We start from the raw sequence: 20,304 nt of genomic DNA, 5'->3' as shown, positions 1-20,304 counted from the left end.
TGTCCACCAGAAATTACATGTTTTTTTAAGGACATTTTTTATAATTTATAATTTTTTTTTTTTAAACATATTTTCATGCTAAATTTCGTGTGAACAATGACCCAGTATCCACCTCAGATTTGAACTTTTCGGTGTACAAACGGGGCAAAAGGGGCCTTCACACATGATGTCAGCTGAGAAGAATGTGGGTTGTCTCTTTCTTCTGTTACACTGAAACCAGCCAGATAACCTGCCCAGTCCAAGGACAGCGTGCTGCCACTCCGCTCTGTCCATTAACTGTAGGATCACTGCGTTGGGCAGAGAGGGCAGCCATTGTTTCAGGCGTCTATGAGGAATGTTGTGATTATTAAGACAGGGACGTTGGTGAAAATTCTGCCACACAAACGTTTCTATTCGCCCTGCAGTGTGAACTGTTTTTGCTTGGTGGGACCCAACAGAACGCCTGCTTGGTTCTGCTTTCGATGTTGCGGTTCCGTTTGTCTCATGGCGAGCAGTTCAAAAAGTTCATGGAGAGGATGTTCAGAGCTCTAAAGTTACCCTTTCTCCTCCCCTCACTATCCTCTGCAGGGCCAAGAGAATTACATTAAACATTCTTCTTCTTCTGGGTCAAATTTATGAGTTTTATCAACATATGTGACATCTTGTTGCCATTATTTTGCTCTTTTAGATGCCTAAAGTTGATGGATTAAGCTCCCACATTTAATTCAGTATCTGTGGTATCAAAGTAGTAAGACAAAGATTTAAAATAAATTTAACTTAGAAGCAGTTTTCAAGTGCTTATTGTCCAGATGTTAGTGGATTTCTCTTGTTTATATGTTAATAACCGTGAACCAAGATTATGGTAGAAAAATAATTAGTCAGGCACTCTGCTGTTGGACTCAAAAAGAGCCAAGAAATATTTCCAAACAGCTCAATGAATCTTTATTGTAAGCCAAAAAAAAAAAAAAATGCAATGGCTGTTTTTCAGCCAGCTAACCTGCAGTTTGCAGCAACATGTGGGAGAGGGGATGTTCTGGGTTTCTCTATGCGCCATACGTTCAAATAAAAAAAAAAATCTTTAGGGTTTTGGAACTGGAACTTTCTAAAAACCTTCGTGTGCTTTTAACAAGTCAGTGGAGCCGATTGAACGTCAATGCAAACTGACCCCTTTGGTTCCTAACGGCCATCGTTAGTAGACTGGAGCAGATTTAGCTCCCTCTACGAGGACGTTGCTCCGAAGCTTCCTCAGTTCGCAGAAAAAATATAAACCGTAATGTTTCTGCCACTTTTCAGTTGGCATTAAAAATGGTCCTTGCAGCTGATGTATTCTCTTTCAAAGAGGAAGAGGACGAAGAGGAGCTGCAGATGGAGAACCGAGAGCGACCTTTTCCCCAACGCGAAACCTCCACACTTCTGCATTTGCTCCTGAGCGAGGAGGAAGTAGGAGAACTGACTTCCTGCCTGTGAAACAAGTGGGCGGGGACAAAAAAAAGACAAAAAAATAAAAAATGGAGGAAGGCGGGGCTTATTGTAGCGTCATTGTACTGTACCCAGAATCCTTTTGTGAGCGAATTCAAGTTTGCAGAAACGCAGGAAGTGCGACCCCCCCAGGCTTGATAACAGTGGGGGCGGCTATTGCTGCAGAAAGTGTGGCGGAGACAAGGAAGTGTCTGTTTGGCTTCCTGTTGGTTGTTTTGTCAGATGTGAGCAGCTCAATGTGCCTTTATGTGTCAAAATTAACTTTGTGCTTTGAGGGCCACACACCAACTCTATACACACACGCACACAGAGGCCTTCTATGAGAAGAGAGATGGCTCAAAACTGGACTCCGACGGCCTTTGGATATCGTTGAGCTTTCAGGAATTTGAGTGGCTGCTGCTGACTCCGCGTCAGTCTTGGTTTGATAAAAACCTGATGTGGAATTTTGGTCCTCATCGCCTCCTTCCTTCCTCCCTCTCTCCCCTCAACCCTCCACCTCTCTTTCCTGGGACTCCAAATAAGGCAACATGTGCTGAAATCCGAGGCCTAACGTTTTCAGCTGTCTCTCTCCTCATCGCAATGCAATGAGAGAATGGCAGAGGAGGAAAGAAACGTAAAGCCTCGCTTTCCTTCCCTTACATTACATCATTTTGTTATTTTTCCTCCTTCACCCCTTCTTTCTTCCCTCACCTCTATCTTCCCCTCTGTTGACGTTTTCTCTTCACATGTTCGCCGTTATGTAACTCAGTCGGAGCAGCCAGATTGCGAACCTTTGCACCACATGGACAAGATGCTTTTTTTATTCACCCTTGGTCACAGCTGCTTCGCTTCACAGACCGTCAGTATAGAACTTAGGAATTTTTTTGTTTTTGTGTCAACGGCGGCCTAAAATGGGCATTTGGTCGAGGAAAAAAAAAGGCCTGCAGTAACTCTTGGGTTGCTGGGTCGAGAACCAATAAATGTTTTCGATACTTTCAACCCATTGGGTGGACGTCGCTGCTTAGCTAAAACTCCAGCTCTCGGTTCTCCACTGAGAGGCCGCGCGGCAACTTCCTGTTCACTGCGCATACTTCCTCAAAAACTGCGAGGCGGCACAGAGCTGGGTGTTTTTCTTGCTTTTTAAGTTCCCCATTTGAAATCAGACAACGTGTTGGCTCAATGACAGGAAGTGAGTTGCGGTTTACCTCAAATCAGCTAAAAAAGGGACTCAGTTCAAAGCACACAGGGGGAGGCCTAACGTTTTAGCCTCCCCCCCTCTAGGCCTCCCCCTTTGAGCAAGATCTGGCCTCTGTCTTCAGTGTGTAGGAAGGACTTTAATCCCCACAATACATCTGAGTGACCACTTCCTACCACGCTGCAAAAGTTAGCCATCTGCAGTGACATGGTGCTGCGTCCAATTTAGTCATACCGGAAGCTTGTCTGAAGTTTTTCCAAGGCATTTCAATGAGATTTAAGTTTAAACTTTGATTATGCCACACCAAAAACCTTTATTAATTCATATTTTGTGTATGTTGTCAAGCCGTCTGGAGGTGAAGCTGCTGGTTTGCTTTGGGTCATTGACCTGCTTCTCGTTCAGCGTGATGAATCTGAAATCCTGTCAGTTTCTGCTCCAGATAGAAGGAGACACACATCTTCTAAAAAGCTCAGTTTTTGTCCCATCAGTCCAGAGGATATATTCCCAATGAGTTTGGGAATATATCCTTTTCTCGTTTTGGTAAAAGTGAAAAGGGTGTTTCATTTTGGCAGCTGCAGAGCTTTAGTTCTTTGCTTCTTTGGTAGGATGGCCGCTTCTTGTACGGTTCAAGAATGTTTTGCTGAAATCCCAAAGCCTTAGACGTTGCTTTGAATGCCTCAAGATGTCAGTGATTTTGTTTCCCTCATCTCTCCTTGAATTTTCACTCTATTGTCAACAAAACGTCTTTTTTGGCCTACTTCGTGTTGTCAGCCAGGTTCCATTTAAGCAATTTTTCACGTCTGAGTGAATCTGGTGGAATTAAACAAACAAAAAAAACTACATTTTATTCACTGTTAAATTATAATTTGCCATGGTTGGTTTGAATCAATGAAATCATTTTTGAAACCCTGCATTTTGTTTTGATCTGATCTGAAGTAAAGTTGCGTTCCTTTATTGATTACTCAGCGACTGGAGGAGACGTGCTCCCTCCTGCTCTCTGTTTGGCTGTTGATGTTTTTGCCACATGACCAATCAGGAATTTGTACAAGCACGCACACGAACACAAGCGTGCGTTCCCTTTTCTTTCAGGCCTTCGCCTCCCTCGTCTTTTCTCACCCTCTTAAACTTGATTATTGCAATTAAGACCGAGTTTCCATCGAACACGGCTGAAGCGGAGAGCAGGCGCCGAGAGGAGAAATGGAGGATGTCAGAAGAGGGGAGGGGAGGAATGCGTTTGGTAAATTGGCGAAGAGGGGGTTGGGGCGGGCGAGACGAGGCAGCAACGTGGGGGAGCCGAAAGAGACGAGGAGCAGGAAATGAAGGACAAAGAAAAGATGGAGGGAGAGCGGGGGTGGGAACAGAAAGGTAGTGGAGTTCTAAGGAGTCCTGTCCGTGCTCACCGCAGGCCCATGAATTTTAACTGTGGGATATCTGGAATTTGGACTCAATCAGTCAGCGGAAATTACCACAGAGGCAGAGGGCTTAAAATGAAACATGCAGAAAGGAAAGTACCTCTTCACTTTCGCTCTGCTTTGGGACAAAAAAAAACAAAACAACTCATACAAACTCTGTCTTCTTATAAGGCAGAAAGTGTTGCAGCCTTATCCTTGCGTCAGCTTGACATGATATCGAACATGGACAAAGATAACCTCTCACCTTAGAAGTGGGTCATAGTGGATAGAACCAGTCATTTTACAAACCTGGCACCAGACCTCCAGACAATCTACTCTTATCTTGGTACTTATTGATAACAGGGAGCTTGTGTTGATATACAGTCCTGTGGAAAAAGCCCTTCCTTCTGCTTTATTGTTCCTACTTCAGTGTTTCAGATTGTCAAGCAAATTATTATTATCAGACAATGTCAACCTGCATGAATTTGCTGCTATTGACAACCTTTTTATTTTTTCTAAAGTTGAGTTCGGTTTCACTTGCCAAATGTAGAATCGAGAAATGCTGAAACGCTGCTTAGAGGTCAATTTGAGCTCGTCTATTTTTATGTTTATTTTAGTTTAAAGTTAATTTCTTATCAAGTGTAATAGAAGTATGAAGTATGAGACATTGTTTTTACTTGGAGGAAATTTTGTTGTACAATGTTTCATTGTTACAGTCAAAGTAAAGATTCAAGTCTATTCCAAGAAAAAACTCTCTAAAGCTTTTCCAAATAGGGCCAAGTTGGATTGGATTACTCTTTCATTTACTACTTTTTTCATTGACTTAATATTGCAGTTATTGCGGTTTGATGCAAAAATGTGCGAGTGATGAAAGACTTTTACATTTGACTGTAAGAGTGCAGATATTTTTGCACAGAAGCCTACATATGTAGAAAGAAACTGCATCCGGATCTCTATTTTCTGCTTCTCACCATCACTCTCCAACACACACACACACACACACACCCACACACACCACCACACACACACACACATAGCTGCCCCGCATTGCCACTTTTCCCTCTGGCAGCACCAACAGTAAACACAGACAGGAAATGTCCTTCAACGGTTCTCGCTTATCAGCAGCTAACATGGAACCACATCGGGAGGCTTTAAAACAACAAAACCCATGTTTGAGCCTGACCTTCTCGTTGCCGTTTTTGTTTACTTCCGTCTTTTTAGGTCCCCCTCTGTTTTGACCCAACTGCTTCTTCCTTTTATCAGCGCTCGGTAGAAGCTAGGCTAACGTCACTTTTGGCCTTTTGACAAACACGCGTCACTGCTAAAAGCTTCATCGACGTTTGGAGATGGAAAGAAATGTAACTGTTTCTTCGCCACATGTTTAGAAAATGTGTTTGAAATCTCCTCTTAAAGCAGCCAGCATGAAATCTGTCCAACAGCAACAACTTTATTCCAGTCTGTCTCCACAGCATAGAAGGCAAACCTATTAATTCACAAGAGCATGATGCTACTACTCAAAGCTTGTGACCGTAGACGATTGTAAGACAGTAAATCGACCAATAACATTGAAATCTTCACCTTTCGGCTCAGTCTTCACAATCCACCTCCATTTTCTCTTCGTTCCTGAACAAAAACCTGAGATACCTGAACATCTACACTCTGCGTCGTTCAGAAGACGGAATTTGGTCGTGGCTTAAGCTAAAAGATGTTTTCCTCTTGATGCTCTTAGAAGAAGTGAAGTCAGATTACTCTTTAATTCCGACCAGATTGATCCCTTTGTCTCTTTGTTGACCATGCAGTGGACTGTGTCCGTCACTCAAAGCCCAGCTGTGCTTTTTGAATTTGGTCACACGGTGCAAGATCTCCTTTAGATACTGGGTAGTACTAAAGATTTCTGTAAACTCTCTCTTCTGTTTTGATTTCTAAGCCTCACCAAGAAGCACGTAGATGCTGTGCATCTTTGAGCATAATCAATTTCACCGTTTCCACTTGAGGACTCCATCTCTGACTCTAGTGGAGCGATAAATGTCCTGCAGATGTGTCATGACTGTGAGCCAACGGATGATGTGATTATTTACCTGCGTGCGGCTGCGCTGGTGGTGGATTTCCCACAAGGCCGAGCAGTCGTCCGGTCGCTGTGTGTGTGAAGGGTTTCATGGGAAAACAAATCAGGAGAGACACCGAGAACTCGGGAGGGAACATATAAAGGAGCGCCACCTCTTCCAGAGCTTTATATTCTGTTTTTTTATGTTTCAGATAAGTTAGTCTAGAGAGAGATATACAGGAAAACAACTTGTTTAAGTTCAGACACCTTTAACTTGCAGAAGAAGGGCAGCATCACAGCGGACATTACTAAAGGTGGCTGCTTTTTTGCGTTCTGGTGTTTTGGGGACTCTCGTTTCCTGCCCGAGGCGCAGCGGGGTTGCTAATAAGTGCAAATCTCAAAAGCTCGTGACACTTCGTCTCCCCCGCCACTCCCCAAGAATAGAAAGAAAAAAAAAAAAAAGTCGAGAAGCGTCAAAAAACCTTGCAGGGTGTCAGACTAAACAGGCGAATCCTGCAGAAAAACCCCTTCCACTCCAGTCGTCTGCGATCACAGTCAAGGTCTTAAAGGTCGGGGGCGGGCGGGTGTGACAAGAGGGCAACAGCCAACCAAACAGCACCACGACACACACGCTCACTTCCGAACACACACACCCTGTCAGAAGCATTTAAGTAACCAACTAAGGGGTTGATTTTGCATTTGCAGCACTAAAAACCACAGGTTTTTTTTCTCTTTTTTGTCATCTGCGCTTTTGCAAAACCTGCACCTCTGAGTAGATGGCATGACAAGAAATACTGCCACTTTTTACAATCTTTTTTTTTTTTTTACAGCATTTGCATTAATAAAAACATTTCAGATGTCGCTACAATAAAATTTCACATGCAAAAAAAAAACAAAAAACGCTCACAAACCTTGAAATCTACTGTAGATGTAAAGAATGGTTTGACTACTGCCATGTTTAACCAGAAGTGAGATTGGTGAGATTACTGTTGTGCTTTTGAGAGGTCAGGGACGTCACTGCAAAACACATTTTTGGATGTTTGGCCAGAACAATCAGGAAGCAGCTGCAGAACCTGCCCTCCACATGTTAGCTGAAAACAAAAGACACATTTGTCTCGTTTAAACTGTTGAAAGAACTTTGACTGTATTTTCATCCAACAAAGTTCCAGATTGAACACTAAACGTGTGGATTTAAATTTGATGAAAATGGCCGCAGCAAATTTTTTCACTGCTCTTTTGTGCACTTGGTATGCATGTGGGTGTGTGTGTGGGGTGGAGGAGATTCAGGTTGGAGGGTCGGGGCAGCTGGCAGAGACTTGCCAAGATGTCATGATTGTCAACTCATAAAGGAGCTGATCTCTTTAACAAGAAAGCTTCCCTCCTCCCCTGGATTTCTCAAGCTCAGGGCGGGGTAATGTGCGGGTGTGTGTGTGTGTGTTCATGCGTACATGCCATCATATGTGGCGTGGTCTAGCAAAGAGGTGGAGACAAAGGCAGGATGTGATACAGCACTTCCTCATTCATCTCTGCTGGATCCTTGGCAGTGCAGAGAGCGCCACCTCTTGGCGAGCTGTCGCCACGACGGCGGCGTGCTGGTAAAATTCCACTCCCTGAGATAAGGAAAGAACAAGTGCAAACAGGTCAGAGTGAAATTACTCGATAAGATCCAAGGAGCCTCATGAGTGTTTTTTGGGGGAATTCCGTTCATGTGCAGCTTGGAGGAAAAGCTGCAGGAACGTCGCGCTTAACAGCCGAATCGGTTTGCTTTAGTTTATCATACATACATGTGATGCTGAAGAACCCCACCCATGTCAACTGTAAAGTTTAAGGCCCTCAGGCAACTGAGAAGTTGACAAAATCCCCTTAAAACCTCTAAGATGTAACGACGCACTTTCCCGGCCTCTGCGTGCGCACTCTGGTCTGGAAATTTAAACATTAACGCTGCTAAAAGCTTCCTGGAAGCTCTGACTTCCATTTGGATCTCTGAGGGCTGCTGGGTGAAGACTTGAGAGGCCTGGAGCGATTAACCAGAGACGCTGGACTGGTTTTCCCTCAGGGCCCTCCGCTGGCACTGGAAGGAGCTGCAGGAATTCTGAAAACCAATTTTTTAATCCAAAGTAAACACGAGTGATGTCGGTCTGTTTATGTATTTTTAATGTAAGTGTGTGCTTTTTGGCATCTAGCTCATCTATGTTACATTGCAACCTTACATGCAAATTTCCAGATTTCTCAAATATTTTTTTTCTAACATTTTTCATCACTTGAGTGCAAAAGTTTCAGCTCCATCAAAAATCGTAAAACGACTCGATGAAGAAATTGCTTTCCTAAAATGTCTCTTGTGAGATATATGGTTTCTATCAGGACTGTCATTAGCTTTCAATGTGCGATTAATTCCAGATAAACGATGAGTCACCTCTGCATTAGTGTCTGGAATGCAAAAAGAAGCTGAAAAATGTGGGAAGTTGTTAGCCTATTAGTGACAGAAGCAAAATTATGGTATTTAGTCTCTTGTGCCAGAAGGAAAAAAGCTTGTTGTCTGAAGAGAAATAGATTGGCCAGAGTGAGACAGTGGTCAAGGTTGCATGGGGGAGTCAAGCCTCAATGTCTAAATGAGAGCTGAACATCTCAACCGCAGCTAAGGAACAGTCAGCCAGAAGCTCAACTCAATTCTTTCCTTACTTCAAATTAAACGTTTTCCTTCTAAATGTCCGTTAGCTTCTTGCAAACTGTTAGTATCCATGCTCAGAATGGTGGTGTTAAAGTCTTTCTGGGTTTATTTTTGCAGGTCTGATGTGAAATGAGGTACATGAGTTGTGTTTTTTTTTTTACCCAGAAGGCTTTTGGGTTTGGGCCAACTCAATAAAACATGGATGTTTTGCAACACTTGACTTTTATCCTCCGCTCGTTTCCATGCAATCCTTTACCTTCATATTACTGAATACCTGCCTTTTGGCCGTCCGACTCCGCTGCTTTATATTCCCAAATATAAAATTTCGTCAAACTCGGTCTTAAGAGTTTAGGAACAAGTACGTGCAAACGCTTCGCACAGAAACATCTCAGACCACAGAGGATCCTAAACACTCAATCATCTTTCTGTTTCATCACATATTATTGCGCCACGGCCTAAAGACATGCCTTGTCTTGTTGTGAGATACCTTTTTGAATTCCTATCTAGAGGCCTGTTTTCTGCTTGTGTAAGGCAGATGCGTGTTTCTACATGCTGGTTTCAAACGTTTGGTCCTAGGTTCACGCGGATGTCTCCAACATGGTCGTATTTATCCAGAGTAAACGAGGTTATACTCATTTCCTTAAAGATTATGGCACATTATCTCCTTTTTTTTTATTGGCCACATTATTTAGTTGATGCCTGCACACATCCCGCAGCATGACTAATCCTACCGAGTTTTTGCTTACATAGAAGGTAAACAGAAACCTTTGAGCTGTGGGAAGAACCTGAACGCACACACGTAAATCCCTTTGGAAAAGCTCTAATCTCTCCGCACATATTTGGACAAATAACAAAAAGAAAACAAGGCATCAAGGTTTTGTTGGGTTACAATTACAGTTCCAACAATGAAAAACTCCTTTTTGACTGTGTACTTAATCCAAATTGGTCCACTGAGCATAATATCCACATTACAACGCATTTTACCAACTCAGCCTACAACTTTTATTGTTAAAGTGAAGTGAGCCTACAGCTCCATCTAGTGGTAAATTAATGTTAAATGTTTTGGGTTTCTGTTTTTACAGACACAACATGGCTGCTCCCATACAGACGTTTTCTGGAATACGGTTCACAGGACAGGGCAGCAAACCATGAAGAAAGCCAGGTAATATAACCGAAACATTAGTTAGTTAGTGTGTAAAACACACCATGCACGAAGAAATGCCTCCAAACAGATTTATAGATTTTGTTTCTAGATTTTAAAACGCAACATTTGTGTAGACTATAGATACATTCCTGAATTCAATGTTTACCTCTAAATAAGAGAAGTAAATTCAATAGAGTTACATTAAAGAGTAGAAATAACTTCAATAGGTAATAGTAAAATGTACGCATTAGCTGAATGAGGGGAATATTAAAATGTAAAAGAAACACATTCATTTGCTGTGCTTCACAGGTAAACTGAAAGTTTAAGGTCTCTGCGTGGGCAAACAGGAAGGCAGTGGTATGATTCAAGGTGGATATGATCCATTTCCCTGGTTGGTGTTGGGTCTCTGGCAGCAGGATTTTGGTCTAATATTTACAGACACCTATTAAGGCACTGCGACAACAATCCAACCTACTGAAAATAAAAACGTCCGCCAGTTTCTCTGTATCCTGTTTTAACAGGAAAAGCCAAAAAGGTGGCAACACCATGTTGGATGATGGTTAATTTTGTTATGTTTTGGATACTCTTTACATCCTGGCACAGATGTGAAAAGAGATGTTGTGATCGTCTTTAATCATAGTTAGGGGGAGGCGAGGACGGAGCCTTGAGGAACCTCACATGTAGTATTTGTGGTTTTATACAGATATTATTGCCTGATCTGTTGAGATTAGCTGTTTGTATTGTTTTGTTTCATTGTAACATTGTATTGTTTCATTCCCAGCTTCGTCTGTCTACAGACACAATGGAAACAAAGGAAATAGTCCACCTTGCTCTGCAGATAGAGAAGTTAGCTGCAGAGCAAAGCTTTGGGAGCATCTCAACTCTGCTTGGGGATCTTGATAGATGTGATATATCTCCAGAGCAGCTGGAAATGACGGACATAGTCAAAGTGCTTTATAAACTCCTAAAAACCTGCAGGGAGAGCAGCGTGAGGAAAACAGCGAAGAGTCTGCTGTCGAGGTGGAAGAGACGGTACGGTAGTGAATGGCGGGGAAACTCAGGAAACTCCCATGCTGTTCCTTCAGGACAAACAGAGGATGGGGGGGGTTCCAAAGATTCAGCACAACTGGGTGGAAATAAGGAGGAGAGAGCATCAGGACAGGAATGTGAGACTCCCACAGGAGAGACAACGTCTCCCTCTTCTGACTCTGTGAGAACCAAATGTGTTCAGCTCCTGCTTTCTGCCCTCCACCCTGAACCTCCCGATGGAGACAAGGCAGCAGAGCTGGCGGAAAGCATTGAGAGGCACATCCACCGTCTCCACAAAACCAAGCACCTCAAATACAAAGCCTGCGTGAGGAGCAAGGTGGCCAACCTGAGGAATCCCAAAAACAGTCATCTACGCCAGGGCCTCCTGAGCGGCTCCCTGGTGCCAGAGTCCTTCGCCCGGATGTCTGTGGAGGAGATGGCCAATGCTGAGCTACGGCAGCTTCGGGAGGAGTACTCATCCAGGGCTGTGAGCGAGAGGCAGCTTCCCCAAGGGCTGGAGGGTACGCCGACGCAGAAGGTCCGCTGCAAACGATGCGGAGGATCAGACTGCAGGATGACACAAGTGTCCAGAGGTGCCCTGTTTTTGCCTGCGTGGGTGAGGCGTGGCGGCCCTGACGAGGACGCCATGACCTTTGTTACCTGCAGTGGGTGTGGCCAGCAGTGGTACCACAACGCCTGGGTGTGCCTCTGAATCCAAAAGCCACATTGACTATCTAGTGATGATCTGGTGAGGAAGTTAATAAAAGCAGTTTTTTTTTCTTTTAACTTCTGCATAAAGTTTAAACAAGTTTGCCTGCTTGTTTAAAAGTCCAAAAAGTGCTGCTTCATCTTTGCTAAAGCAGAGTCACTGCTAACCGGAACCAAGTCAGTCATCACATTCTTACTGATTCATTTCCTGCCTCTTCCAGGCCTAATAGCCCTTCAGTGGTTTATATTCTGAACAGTGGCTGCTATTGCTAACAGCTTCCTGTCAAGCTTTGTGAATTAAAAAGCCTCGAGGAAATGTTCATACTTTTGAACTTTTCACATTTTGTCAAATTCTTCTATGAATGGCGCCCAAAGTAAGCCCCTCCTTCTTACACAAATGAAGCACAATACACACACACAAACACCCCCACACACACACACACACACACACACACACACACACACACCCCCACCCACACCCCCCCACACACACACACACACCCACACACAAAGAAAAACTGATTATGTAACTTATCAGAAACATGAACAAGGAAATATTTTTGGATATTACTATATTACTTAAAATATATATTTTAAGGATATCTTTGTGAAAACGTTCAAACAGCAGTATTGATCTACAGAAAGTCACGACAGCTTTTTATTTGGCTCTGTGACATCCATTAGTCCATCACGGCCTGGGTAGAGAGCCAAATAATCTACTTTATTCCACATACTTAAATGTATATTGTTGTGATTTTATTTGACATGATTTTAAAATGGAAGACAATTTGTTTTTGTCAGTACTTTTTTGAGTCTGGACTTTGACTGGGCCATTCTAACGTGTGATCTAAACCAGTGGTCCCCAACCCCGGGCCGCGCAAGCAATAATTAAATAAAAATTACATTTTTAGAAAGCGCAGCGCTTACGTCACCACACTTTCTGATTGGCTACCTGTCACATTCAACAGGCTGTGTTCTCGCTCCTGTCATGTGTTTAGCTCCACCCATTTTCCCATCATGTCACCAGCTTCCCCATTCCCGCAGTATGATGCTGCCACAAAACACATATGCACCCTCTGTGAGGTCATATTGTGTGTGCAAATCCCTTATAACAATGGAAGCAAAAAGAGCTTCTGGCCCCTGATAGTTGCCCTTTCATTTCATTTCATTTTCCTTTCATTTGCAGCAAACTGAATCCAGTGAATGAGACACATGATATTCGAGCCCTGAGGACGATCAGGACCGACTCGTGGCAGAGAATGCGCCGCCACTCCTGCCAGTTTATGTGTTTCTCTGCCCTTCATCTCTGTTTGCTTTTTGAAAGATAATCTGTTATTTTGTTGAATAAAGGATTTCATCCTGTGAGTCACTCTGGCTTGTCGTGTTTTTGCTCCAAGAAGCATCAAATAGGGAATGATGGCCAAAATCTCTCAAAGATCACCATGCGGAAAACTGATATTAATATTGTAGCATTTAACAAGTTACATTGGTTTGCAGTGATTCAAGTGATGTTTTCCAAACTTTTAGTGTGATGTACGTGTTGCGTCCCACGTTAAAGCCTAAATACATTTCATATTTATTTATTTTACTGAATTTGTTTGCAAAACTGCTGAAAAATTATTGTTTTGAAAAATACCTACAAATTTATGAGTTGATATTTGTGATTCTCTTGTATTTTGAAAAATGAATAAGACAAATGAGCTTCTAAAAAACTTTTTTTTCTCTCCCTTGATAAATGAAAGTAACATTTAAAAACTGCTTGGGTGATTTCTTTATTTCCTCATTTTCACATCTATTTTAATGATAATGTTTTAATGTTTTCAAATTGGTTTCATATATTTATTAAAGTGAATAGCAATTGTTTTACCAGCTGTAAAGAAAAATACATATGTGTATGTAGAACACTTTTTGGTGAACTTAAAGAAAAATACATTTTTAGAATTCAGATTACTTACTTTGAATCTAGTAGGTTTGGCCCTCTGAAAATGAGGTTATATTATAACTAGTTGGAATAAACGTAACTATCTTGCGCTTCTAAATTATTGTAATTTTACTTCTGCTTTTATCATAACTGAAAAATTACGAGATTATGACTGTTATAAAAAAATTTTTTCCCCCCACCACAAAATGTGAATCACGCCACGCGTGTATCGGATTAAGTTCCCGCATCAGAGAGGAGGCGGGCGTGACCGTCAGCGGGTCATATGAGCGTCATCAGCCGCTCATGCGCTTCACAGCAGCGGGGACACACGGAGCACCATGTCGGCGCTGGATAACTGCGCTCTGCCGGGGTGAACAGGAGGATGTAACCCGCTGGAAGCCTGCGGTCAGCCCCATAGGAACAGGTACATCTACTGAGGAAGAGAATATTGTGTTCTACTGTTTAAATGGGACACTTCCTGAAGTTTTAATCTATGAAGTCGTAAACGTGACGTGATAGCTTTTGATGAAACTGCCACTGTCGGACAGACTCCAGTCTCTTTATTTTTATCATTTGTGGCAAAAATAATAACTCGCAATAACTTGTTAGGTTTGAAGTCATAATTTGTTGGTTTTGATTTAGTTTATTTTAGCACATAATTTTTAACAGAAATGAATTTGCTGTCTGTATGAACAGCCGGTCTGAAGCAGAAGCAACTTATATTTCTGGTTATGTCCCGCCAGGCCAGCTGGGGACAGCCAAGAGCACAATACAGATTTCAGATCTTGTTTTCTTTCAAGTTGCTTTTCAGAGTGAGGCAACTTTTCGTAACATTTAAATTGTATTGTGCATTTTAATTTTTAAAATTATTTCTAAATGGTTGTTAAATAAATTATTGCTTATACTGTGGTGAAACTGCCAAGGTCATGTTTTTAATGCACTCTTGATTTTAAAATAAATGTAAAGAAGTATTTTAAATTCATAAACACAAACTAATTGCGGTTTTAATCTTACAGCTAACTGCGTCACAGGTTCACTGGTTAGCCATAAAACAGTATTTTTTTTAAATTCACCAATCAAGAAAGACTTAAAAATTGTGGTGCTGGTAGCTCTTACACCAACATCCATTTAGGGCCCCATTTAACTTTGGGGGCCTGTGCAAAAAAAAACCCAAACAACAACAAAAATCTTTAAGGGATTTCCAACCTCAAATACTTAGCCAAGTTATTTAGTGTCATTAAACGACTTGCTTCCTCATAAACAGTTCAAAACAATCACATGTTGAATCAGAGGCATGTCTCTTGAAACTGTAAACTGAGCTTTAACCTTGATTCTGGTGGGTTAATCATTACTTTGCAGTTTTCTGGGTTTAAAAATGAAACCAGACTTGTTGCATTTTGAGGGTTTAATTACAGTCACGCGTCCAGTTTAGTAACGACAGTCATGTTACACAGAAGCTGCTGAAAGTAGCACATGACAAGAGGCCATGCACTTCTGCTTCTGCTTCTGTCTCTACAGGAAACGACAGAAGCAGCAGCAGGTTTCAAGGTTCCAAGACAAAGAGATCATTTACCCACTGGTATTCGTTCTGCTGCCAGTTCATGTGACTCTTCGTCTTTATGGGCCTTCAGTTTATCTCTTCGGTTGGGTTGTACACAGATGTCTTGACGATGTGTCTCCACAGTCATTACTGACTGGAAGCTCCACACTGGACCAGTTTAAAAAATGTGGCATAACACTTTTTCCTTCCACTCAGCTTTCTGTTTATATGGCTGGATACAGGCCTGTGGAAAATACCAGCTGTTTTAGTGGTGATCTGTTATTGCAACCTATCCAGGGTGCCGATGAGTGTTTGTTGGACAGCTGTCAAGTTAGCAGCATAGCATATGCTAGCACCTCAAATCTGGCCTTTTACACAGATTTAGTTCTTCAAAATGTCTTCAGAATTACTTTAGATTTGGTGTATATATTTAGCTATTATAACATGAGAGTTTTATGGCCTTGTTGAACTGTTATGATCAAAAACTGCTGGTTTAAATGACTTAAATGCATCTTTATGTGATAATTAAAGATAATTAAAATCATTCACATTTTTTTCTATCTGGTTTAAAATGGTCAAAATGAATTTAAACTGGTTAAAATTCATTATGACCAGTTGTCTGCTCCTCATCATGTCCATTGATTTTGTAGTTTTTATCCCGTCTTTGTGTCCTTAAACAACCTTTAGTAATTAAATGATTGCATTAAACCACTTTATTAGTTTTCCACAGTTAACGCAGGCGTTTGTAAAATGTTTCGGTTCTGATCCATCTTTTTCTTTAGAGGTTCTGCTCAGAGGAAAGAAGTAGTTTCCCACTGCTGAGTTTTTTTGTTTTTTTTAATACTCGTGGCACGCTCAAAGATCTTGTGATCAGTATTCATGTGATGCACCACAAGGATTATTTCATGCCTAACCTATTACACACAGTGTATATGTGTGGCTAATGTAAAATCTGGACTGTTAATAGGATTATCTGGTCTGGTTGAGTGAAAGGAAACATGTCAGTAATTAATGTAACATGGTAGACCATAAAGTGAAAGCAGTTTGTCCTTATCTAAACTTTCTGTTGAAGGTCAAACATACCAAGCATTTGTTTTGCTTGATTCTTTTTTTTATGAAAAATCAGTCAGAATAAAAGAAAGGAGTAGTTCTGCTTTGGTTTCCAAACTGCTTTCCAGCTAGGAATATCTTCTTATTGATACAGAAAAGAACAGGAAAAAGCAATTATGGAAGTAAAGTAATAAAATAAAAGAAGCAAAAAGACATGTTATTTAAATGAATGCATTTTAGATAATGCCTTACTTCTCTGTTGTACCTATATAAAGTCCTAATGTTCATGTAAAATACAGTTGTATGTAGTAGAGTATTACATTTGGCTATTTGGTTGTACGTGAAGGTAACTGGATGCCTTCTTCTCCTTTAGGTCCAACTCCTGGTTCTGGTTCTGGTGTCTTCAGAACTCCTGTCTGGCCTCTTGGTGTCCAACCCCTTACATCCCACATCACTGCAGCCATGATGTCCAAGTCCGTTCTGCTGAAGGTCATCCTCCTGGGCGACGGCGGCGTTGGCAAGTCGTCCCTCATGAACCGCTACGTCACCAACAAGTTCGACTCGCACCTCTTCCACACGATAGGCGTGGAGTTCCTCAACAGAGAGCTGGAGGTGGACGGGCGACGGGTCACCCTGCAGATCTGGGACACGGCGGGACAGGAGCGCTTCCGCAGCCTCCGCACGCCCTTCTACCGCGGCTCCGACTGCTGCCTCCTCACCTTCAGTCTGGACGATGGACAGAGTTTCCAGAACCTCTCCAACTGGAAGAAGGAGTTCGCCTACTACGCTGACGTCAAGGACCCCGACAGCTTCCCTTTTGTGGTCCTGGGCAACAAACTGGATGTCCCCGAACGCCAGGTGTCTGGGGAGGAAGCCCGCAGGTGGTGCCGGGAAAACGGAGGGCACCCGTACTTCGAAACGAGCGCCAAAGACGCGACAAATGTAACGTCGGCCTTTGAGGAGGCGGTGCGTCGCATTCTGGTGTCTGAAGATAGAGACGATCACCTGATTCAGACTGACACAGTGAACCTGCAGAAGAAGCCTCACCCTGAGCCCAGCTGCTGTTAACCTGAGGGACTCCGGGGTTTTGGTTGGGCCTTTTCACTGATGCCACTGTACAGTTCTGCATGCTACTATTTATGGTTAAACCTGGATCAACATTTTAATGTCAAGTTTTAGCTCAACAATCAAAACTACACTACGTTTGGTTCACATCTACTGAGGTTATCTCTTCTGTTTGTATCAGGGAAGCGACTAAGACCAAAACAACTGTGATTAAAATATGTTGATGCCTACAAAAACAGAAGTTGAGATTATTTTGTGCTCATAATTGCAGAAGTAGTGCTCAGATTGACGTTAACACTTGGACACCCACTGAATTTAGATTTATTCTCTCCTAAAATTATCATTGTTGTCTTGTATTTATATATAAAAAAAACTGCATAGAAGCCCAGAGTTCTCATTTCTCAATAACTCATAGTGAAATTATGTTTTAAAATATGAGATTTTTGGCTACATTATAGCCCAATATAAAGCGAACAACTTTCATATCTCTCTAGTATGAGGGTTTTAGCTACATTTTACCCCATTATGAACCGAACAACTTACCATTGACTCAAATTTGTATAACAATTCAGGTAACTTGCTTTCGTTTTATTTTTGTGCAGTACCCTTTTCGTCCACATGGTTGCGCCACTGTTTTACAAAGTTTATGTTCAAACCAAGTTAAAATCAGTTTAAAATCGGAAGATTTTTTTAGCCTTATTTTTGCATGATCAGAAACACAGACAACGTTTTAGCTCTAAATGGTAAAGCTTCATTGTAGAATTAAAAGGAACCATGAAAACAATCGGTTCCTTTTAACAAGGGTGACTAATTCTAGAGATTAGCCAATAAAGAGCGGTAAATATAGCACGTGCCTTAAATTAAATTAAACATTCTGTAATTTTCTGACTTTTATGTCACAAAACCCGCCCCGTTTTACTGCAATAGGTGTTTCCTGGTAACTTTTTGATATTTTAAATAAAAATCTGCTGGACATCGACAGATAAAACAATGTTTGAACACAGGTGGCAGCAATTAGGCGAAGTGGCGGTGACGTCGTCAGGAAACTGGAAGAAAACAACTCGAGGATTAAAAAGTAAGTTTACTTTTGCTTTAGTAGATAAAGTTTTAAACAAAAGATTTGTACTTTATTCCTGTTGAGAGATTTGGTCAAGTTGAGTCACAGATTTATCGGTAGGAAAGATGCGAAAAGCGACAAAACCAAATGACTCGTTTTGCTTTTTTAAGCTAAACGCCCCGCGGAAGAGCTGTTTTCTTCCTATTTTATTGATAAATACCAATTATTATTTAATAAAAATGAGCAATTAAGAGCAAACAGAAAAATTAAACAAACTCGTAAGTAATTCTGTAATGTAGTTAATTTTAAAAAGGCACTTTTTTAATAAAGTCAAAATTCTGAACTTCCAAGGTAATTTATGTAAAATCAGCAAGTTTAAATATCAGTCATTCCTTCTGTAAAGATACTTTTGTGGCTAAAAGTTAAAATCTGCTTAGAAGAATGTGCATAACTCACACATTCTTTAATGCTTAAGTTTTTCTTCCACTGGTTAGTGGAAGAAAATCAGTGGAATAAAAACAGTGGAAATTTCTTAGTACTCAGAAATTTACAATATCGACTATGTTTATTTTTCTTTGGAAGATTTGACATTAAATATGTATGTTAGGAGAAGTTAGTAAATATATATGATAATTTAAAACAATATACTTCCTGCTAGTATGCAATGTAAAGTATAATGGAATCGGAATCAATAAGGAAATTCATAGATTCAACTTTTTTGACAAATTTTAACTTTGATTTCAAAGTAAAAAAAAAAAGTGACATTAACTTGATACCAAACAACAACAAAAATGGATTCAATAATTAGAAGGATTTGGCGTTCATTGTATATATTTTTCAATATTATTTGTGGTTTCATAAATATGTGATCAGAAATGTTATTTAATTTAATAATAAGCCTCTGAAAACCTTTGTCTCCTGCGAATTTCAGATTTTAAGGTGTATACAGTGAATCCAAAAGCGTTTACACTGTGAAACAGAGTTAAAGTACAGTAGCTGCCCTATATTAAATTAATAGTTAGATTCTTGTAAGTTGGGCTTTTGCTTTTCTTTTTGCATTGAACCTTGGACACATTTTGTAGCTCCCGCCTGTTTCCACTTTATAAACTTTCCATAAAAGTCGCAAATCGAAGAAAGAGGCAAAATACACAGTCGTCACGATAATAAAAAATATCGGTTTTACTAGAGAAGGTTACAAAAATCACCATAGAGGAGTCATAGAACTATTTCCAACTTAAAAAAAAAAAAAGAAAGAAGGAAAACCAGAATGAAACACCTACAGGGACTACAATGCCATCAAAGTACAATGGAGTTTTTCTTTAGAAAAGAGCAGGGGCGGAGAGAGGGGAGGGAGGAAGGGGGCAAAACACCGCCTACCATAGTTGTCAGTACAAATGACTACACATCACCTGAAAAACTGCAAAGACACAGTCATGTCTCCTTCATGCAAATAACGAGGAAACAACAACACCCTGACACGCATCGTCGGCTTATAGCAAATTGACGTTTTGCCTTTTACATCAACCTGGCGGCAAAGCACGGATATTTATTCAACATAACACACATGGCAATATAGTCCTTTTTTTTATACAGAATAGACAGCTGCGCACATGGACGATACTGACATGCTTCATCTCATCAAAGTTCAAAAATTTCTCTTGTCTATTTTTTTCTTTTTTTCTAAGTGTTAACTAATCGGTCATGGTTAATATAGAATATAGGCCATGATTATTGAAACACATCTGGTTATAAAATTAATGTATGAAAATTCCTGACTTGTTTTATTCAGTGTAAACATCCAAAACAGTCTTTGTGGCTTGTATGAGAGTCATGGCATTCAAAAGAAACAGGAGAAAATAGACACAAAAAAAAAGAAAAAAGTGACTTTTGTCACGCATTTGGCTAAAAATAAGCACAAACATGTTCCATAAAATACTTAACCACAAGAACCCAGCTGCCTAAAATGGATAAAGAGAATAATAATAATAGTAAAAAATAATAATTCCCATATTTTTTCTTCACATTTTAAAATGTATACGTCACAATCACCTCAAA

General features: G+C 40.9%; 2 protein-coding genes across 2 annotated transcripts; both read left to right on the top strand.

Annotated features, from left to right (window-relative positions):
- Nucleotides 1-7,468: 7,468 nt before the first annotated feature.
- Nucleotides 7,469-12,058, top strand: tceanc (transcription elongation factor A N-terminal and central domain containing). The gene is made up of 3 exons (XM_032556535.1): nt 7,469-8,224; nt 9,818-9,897; nt 10,661-12,058. Exon 3 carries the CDS (start codon nt 10,682-10,684, stop codon nt 11,618-11,620), a length of 939 nt encoding a protein of 312 aa, XP_032412426.1. The 5' UTR covers nt 7,469-8,224; nt 9,818-9,897; nt 10,661-10,681; the 3' UTR covers nt 11,621-12,058.
- On the top strand, nt 11,575-17,430 carry LOC116715843 (ras-related protein Rab-9A-like). The gene is made up of 3 exons (XM_032556536.1): nt 11,575-11,656; nt 13,777-13,961; nt 16,501-17,430. The coding sequence occupies exons 1-3, from the start codon at nt 11,649-11,651 to the stop codon at nt 17,193-17,195; spliced, it is 888 nt and encodes a 295-aa protein (XP_032412427.1). The 5' UTR covers nt 11,575-11,648; the 3' UTR covers nt 17,196-17,430.
- Nucleotides 17,431-20,304: the final 2,874 nt, after the last annotated feature.

Source organism: Xiphophorus hellerii, chromosome 24, assembly GCF_003331165.1.
Source record: "Xiphophorus hellerii strain 12219 chromosome 24, Xiphophorus_hellerii-4.1, whole genome shotgun sequence".
Taxonomy (NCBI): domain Eukaryota; kingdom Metazoa; phylum Chordata; class Actinopteri; order Cyprinodontiformes; family Poeciliidae; genus Xiphophorus; species Xiphophorus hellerii.
The sequence above is the reverse complement of the archived record's forward strand: the minus strand, read 5'-3'. Positions and strand labels throughout refer to the sequence as shown.

Excerpts from the sequence above, each read along its gene's own strand:
- tceanc (XM_032556535.1), top strand. The coding sequence starts at position 10,682 with ATGGAAACAAAGGAAATAGTCCACCTTGCTCTGCAGATAGAGAAGTTA.
- LOC116715843 (XM_032556536.1), top strand. Across the intron at positions 13,962-16,500 it reads GGTCAGCCCCATAGGAACAG|GTCCAACTCCTGGTTCTGGT; the intron begins GTACATCTACTG and ends CTTCTCCTTTAG.